Source organism: Pelophylax lessonae, assembly GCF_965119305.1.
Source record: "Pelophylax lessonae genome assembly, chromosome: 1".
NCBI lineage: Eukaryota > Metazoa > Chordata > Amphibia > Anura > Ranidae > Pelophylax > Pelophylax lessonae.
Genome location: NC_138768.1, coordinates 74443658 through 74449657, shown reverse-complemented (window position 1 = coordinate 74449657; position 6000 = coordinate 74443658). Strand labels below are relative to the sequence as shown.

The following is a 6000-nucleotide window of genomic DNA, read 5'->3' as shown; positions in this document are numbered from 1 at the left end:
GTGCTTACATTTTTTTTTTTTTTTTTTTAAGAGCCAGTAAATGCATTTTCCTAGCACCTACTAGGAGGGTGCTACACATAGAATGCATTAAAATAAAAAAAAAAAAACATCTGCCCTTTACAATCCCTTTAAACAGAACAGAAATGTATTAATACAAAATCAAAATAATTAAAAGAAAGATAAAACAAAACCATAGATTAGTCACATTAGCTGAGCACATTGATAGCACTATCACAATATTCATGTGAATGAACCAATATTCCACCTGTTTGGGATGGAAGCATGGCTGTTCCACTGCTGGCATCTCAAAGCAACAAACTGCTCATCTAACAAACGTGATGACGTGGCTAAGTCCCAACCTACATATTTCATCTCCTCTGACTTTGTCTTGGTCAAAGATATGTAGATATAGACCATAATATTAATCTCTCTAGTGCCCAAACACTAGTTTAGTCTTGGTAGGTGATCTATGTAACAACTGATCTGTCATCTGCAGAATGTCACCCTTTACAATAAACCCAGGGCTGACTACAATGGCTGTATGGAGGGCGGTTGGAAATCTTTTAAGCCCCGTACACACGAGTAGAAATTTGGTCGAGAAATTTCGTCCAACGCCAATCTGCCGATTTTCGGCTTGTTAGTATGGTGCTTCCGACAACCGACTCCGACTTTTCGGCCAAAAAAATCCTGGTGTGCAGGCTATATAATTTTTGTCGACCGTCAAAAAACATCCGATTTTCGTCTCATTAGTACAGATTTAGATGGGGCAAGACTAGGCATGCTCAGAGATGAAAGAACACAAAGATAGCAATCCAACACATGACATCACTTCTGAAGTAGAATTCTGTCGTGCGGGAAAATTTGTGCGCAGTCTAGAGCACATTCCAACCAACAGACACCACTCTGGACAAAAGACGGACGACCGGTCAGCGTAAATTCGTTGCGTGTGTACATGGCTTGAGTCTTGGTACACACTGTTGTGTGAAACGGCTCACAGCAGGGGTCCGGTGGGTCCCTGTTCTCTGTTTCAGGGAAGAATCAGGTCCAAATTTTTGGCTGAATTCAGACCTGAAATGGACCAGAAGACACACAGGACTCTTCTGCTAACCGCTCAGCAGTGAACCTGCCCCTTTGAGACCCGGTCACTCTCAATGGAGAAAATCCACATCCAATTTACACTAGTGTGAACCCAGTCTTAGGGATTCCCACTCTGAGGTTATATGGAATGCAGTTCAATGTTTCTCTTTTTATCAATTAAAGGCAGCTTCATCGCCTCTGTTTTCTCAGGTTCCTGTGACGCCAAAGACAGATACATTAAGCAGCTTATAGAAACTCTGGATACCAGCGCTGCAAAGAAAGTGGCTGCATTCATTGCTGAACCCATTATGGTAACTCAACAACATTACTTGGAATATAAGATTCGGCCTATTACTACTTTTCACCTAGGAGAGCAATGTCCTAAGAACTGCACAAAGATGTTCAGATATTAGAGGTTATAGTGGGGTTAATATACTTAAACTGGAGAGCGCAAAATGTGGTGCAGCTGTGCATGATAGCCAATCAGCTTCTAACTTCAGCTTATTCTATTAAGTTTTGACAATAAAACCTGGAAGCTGATTGGCTACCATGCACAGCTGCACCAGATTTTGCACTCTCCAGTTTTAGTAAATCAACCCCACTGTGATCTGTATTCAAGAAAACTAGCCAATGTGTGAATATCAAGATATACCAAAACAAACTGAGATTTTTAAATGGTACACCAACATCTATGCACAACAGATAAGAGTATAATTTTTATTTTAAACATTTGGATAAATGATCACACTGCATTTAATCAATAAAAAGCAAAAAAAAAAAAAGCACACCACGTTCCTGGTTCTAAACATCACTTATAGTTCTTTCACACTTGTGAAGCCGCTGCAAGCAAAGCCAACAGAATACTGGGATGTATAAAAAAGGGGATTCACTCCAGAAATAAAGAGATTATTCTCCCGCTCTACAAGACTCTGGTCCGGCCACATCTGGAGTATGCTGTCCAGTTCTGGGCACCGGTCCTCAGGAAGGATGTGCTGGAACTGGAAAGAGTCCAGAGAAGGGCAACAAAAATAATTAGGGGAATGGAGGACATCAGCTATGAGGAAAGACTGCAAGCACTGAACTTATTCTCTCTGGAGAAGAGACGATTGAGGGGGGATATGATATCAATGTACAAATTCTGTACTGGTGAACATAGCAAAAGGAACAAACTTTTCAGAGTAAGTGAATTCTAAAAGACACGAGGCCATTCACTAAAACTAGAAGAAAAACAGTTTAACCTTAACCACTTTACCACCGGAGGATTTTGCTGTCTTCCGTCCAGGCCACTTTTTGCGATTCGGCGCTGTGCGACTTCAACTGACAATTGCGTGGTCGTGCGACGCCGTACCCAAACGAAATGTACGTCCTTTTTTTCCCATAAACAGAGCTTTCTTTTGGTGGTATTTGATCACCTGTGCGATTTTTACTTTTTGCGCTATAAACAAAAAAAGAGCGTTTATTTTGAAAAAATAACAATATTTTTAACATTTTTTTATATGAAATTCCCCCCAAAAAAGATGTAAAAACCAATTTTTTTAAAAATTTTTGGCGAATTTGTTTTCTGCTACCTATGTTTGGTAAAAAAAAATCGCAATAAGCGTATTTTGATTGGTTTGCGCAAAAGTTATTGCGTTTACTAACAAAGGGAAAGATTTCTGTCATTTTTGGTGTTTTTTTTTTAACGCGTAATGGCGGCGATCTGCGATTTTTTTTGCGGGACTGCGACATTGCGGCGGACAGATCGGACCCTTGACTGACATTTTTGACACTTTTGGGGGTACCAGTGACATTACTGCAGTAATCAGTGCTATATATATGCACTGTTACTGTAAAAATGACACTGGCAGTGAAGGGGTTAATTTTATTGGAGAGGGAGGGGTTAATGTATGCCTGGTGCTTACTGACGTGTAGGGGGGGAGGTGACTGAGTGAGTCATGGACAGATCGGATGTCCAGCTATGCTGAACAGTCCGATCTGTCACTCCCTGTCACTATGGAGATCCGCCCGCTGTGTTTACACACAGCGGGCGGATCTCCAGACTCGATCCCCGACGATCGGGTAAGAGCAGCGGCGATCGCCGCTGCTCCTCCCCTGGCCCGACTCCCGCTGTGAATGAAAACAGCGGGAGCGAGCCTCCGGCGGCGCGCAAGCGCCGCCCAGAAGGGGGAGTGTCTGACGACGTAGTACTACGTCGTCAGACGATAACGAGCCACTCTGCCGCAGTAATATTACTGTGAGCAGAGGTAAAGTGGTTAAACTACATAAGGGGCTCTTTACTGTCAGAGCAGTAAGGATGTGGAATTCTCTTCCACAAGCAGTGGTATCAGCAGGGAGCATCGATAGTTTCAAAAAAACTATTAGATGGGCACCTTAAAGACCACAACATACAGGGGTATACAATGTACAACATACAGGGGTATACAATGTACAACATACAGGGGTATACAATGTACAACATACAGGGGTATACAATGTACGGTTAGCAGCAAACACACATACACATTATGGGTTGAACTGGATGGACTGATGTCTTTTTTCAACCACACAAACTATGTAACTATGTAACTTGTGCAACTTGTGCAACTTGTCATGCAACTTTGGATATCAGAGTTGCAGGACATGTCGTTCCCCATGTCTTCCAATAATAACCATTCATATATGCACAACATAAAGTTGCAGCAACTTCAAAGTAGTTCATGCATTACTTTGGTCCGACTTTCATGCAACTTGAGGGCCATAGACTTCAATGTTAACCCTCAGAAATTGCGTGAAAGTTATACCTGAATGTTATACAATGCAATTTTGAAAATTAAAATTGGTCAAAGCCAAAGTCATATCCAAGTTGTACCCATCCAACGTTGCGTCAAAGTTGCACCAAAGTGGCACTCCAAAGTTGGCGCAACTTTGGAGTCGCACAAGTGTGAAAGGGGCCTTATTGTTTTCCTGAGTCTTCTCTGTAACACAGGTTTTTAACCTGTTAATCCTGCAAGTAGATCCATTATTTTTCCACTTCCTGTTTTAGGGTGAGAATGTGTGGTCTGTAGTGAGATCAAGCAGCAGTGTTGTCACCCTGTGAACATGGTGATCTTAAGGTCCATAAACACGATCAGAAAATTGGATGAAATATCGCTTTTGAAGCGATTGTACGATAATCTGATTGTTAGTACACAGATTTCGTCCAAAATTATCCGAAGGGACAAACACAAACATTTTTCTCGTACAATATCAGATCGTACAATTTTGTTTAATCAGTACAGTTTTCGTCCAAAATACATAATACAAAAATACAATGCAAATGCAATACAATTCATTACTTACAAATTTTTATTCTGTCGTAAGAGAATTTTCGTACTTTAATAACCTCTTCTTTTTTGATATGGAGACTAGCATGCAAAAAAAAACAAAAACTGACGATCATTTATCCGATAATTAAAAAAAAATAAAATTGATAGCAGGCAGGGGAAGATGTTTCATGAGAAGCAACGCATATGGAGTCTCTTCTGCCATGAAACTCCACCCGACCCTGGCCTCTGTTTTTTAAAAAATTAATTTTGCCTTTACTGTTATTATTACTGTAATACTGGTTATATACAGTGCCTTGCAAAAGTATTCGGCCCCCTTGAACTTTTCGACCTTTTGCCACATTTCAGGCGTCAAACATAAAGATATAAAACTGTAATTTTTTGTGAAGAATCAACAAGTGGGACACAATCATGAAGTGGAACAAAATTTATTGGATATTTCATATCAACATTATATATATATATATTTACATATTTTTTTTAGCAAAAACTCTGGAGAATAAAATGTCGGTCATTGCAATATTTTTTGTCACGTGGTATTTGCGCAACGGTCTTTAAAACGCCATTTTTTTGGAAAAATTTTGAAAAATCACATTTCACTGCATTTAAAAAATACTAAACAGTAAAGTTAGCCCATTTTTTTTTTGTATATTGTGAAAGATGATGTCACGCCGAGTAAATAGATACCCAACATGTTACGGTTTAAAATTGCGCACACCCGTGGGATGGCGACAAACTACGGTCAATAGAGATCTCAATAGGCAACACTTTAAATTTTTTTAACAGTTACCAGTTTAGAGTTAGAGTGTAGCTCTTTTTTAAATTATTGCTCACGCTCTGGCGATTGCGGCGATACCTCACATGTGTGGTTTGAACAGTGATTTCATTCGCGGATCGACTCTTTTTGTGAGCGAGCTAACGGTGACGGGGGCGGCTAAACATTTTTTTATTTTTTTTCCCTATTTATTTTATTATTTTTTTTTAACTTTATTACAGGTTTTTAAAAAAAAAAAATGTGATCACTTTTATTGCTGTCACAAGCAATGTAAACATCCCTTGTGACACCAATATGCAGTGACAGGTACTCTTTATAGACCCCTCCACTACACTTCCCTGTATGCAAAACGCCGAAAACTGCGTTTTTGCATACAGCCGTTTTTTAAATTTGCCGCCTTTTGCAGCAGAGTAACCAGGACGTGACGTCATGGACGCCGCCTCCGGGTTACGTCATCGGAGACCCGATCGAAGCCTTTTCCGGCTTTGATCGGGACTCCATCCAGCCGGCGGATGTGCCGGCTGGGTGCTCGGGGCTCCCGGTGGGACGGGAGCCCCGAGCAAAGTCACGGAAGGCGGCGGGAGGGGGGGGCGTCCCCTCCCACTCACCCGGGTAACGATCGAGCGGCTCCCGAGCCACATCGGTCATTACTGACGGAAAGCCGACCGTCATCTGTATACCACGGTACCGGGATGGTGCCTCTAGCTAGAGGCATCATCCCGGTATAACACCGCAAAATTTGCCGACGTAGTCCTACGTCACTTTGCGGTAAGTGGTTAAGTTAATACTTTGTAGCTCCACCTTTTGCTGCGATTACAGCTGTAAGTCGTTTGGGGTATGTCTCTA

At 41.3% G+C, this 6000-nt stretch overlaps 1 protein-coding gene across 1 annotated transcript in view; it reads left to right on the top strand.

Moving 5' to 3' along the window:
* Window positions 1-6000, top strand: part of LOC309544999 (alanine--glyoxylate aminotransferase 2, mitochondrial-like) — a 99847-nt gene that overhangs the window by 70813 nt on the left and 23034 nt on the right. The window contains exon 8 of the mRNA XM_082244062.1: window positions 1288-1388. Within this exon, the coding sequence (XP_082100188.1) occupies window positions 1288-1388 (101 nt within the window). The remainder of the gene's footprint in view (window positions 1-1287; window positions 1389-6000) is intronic.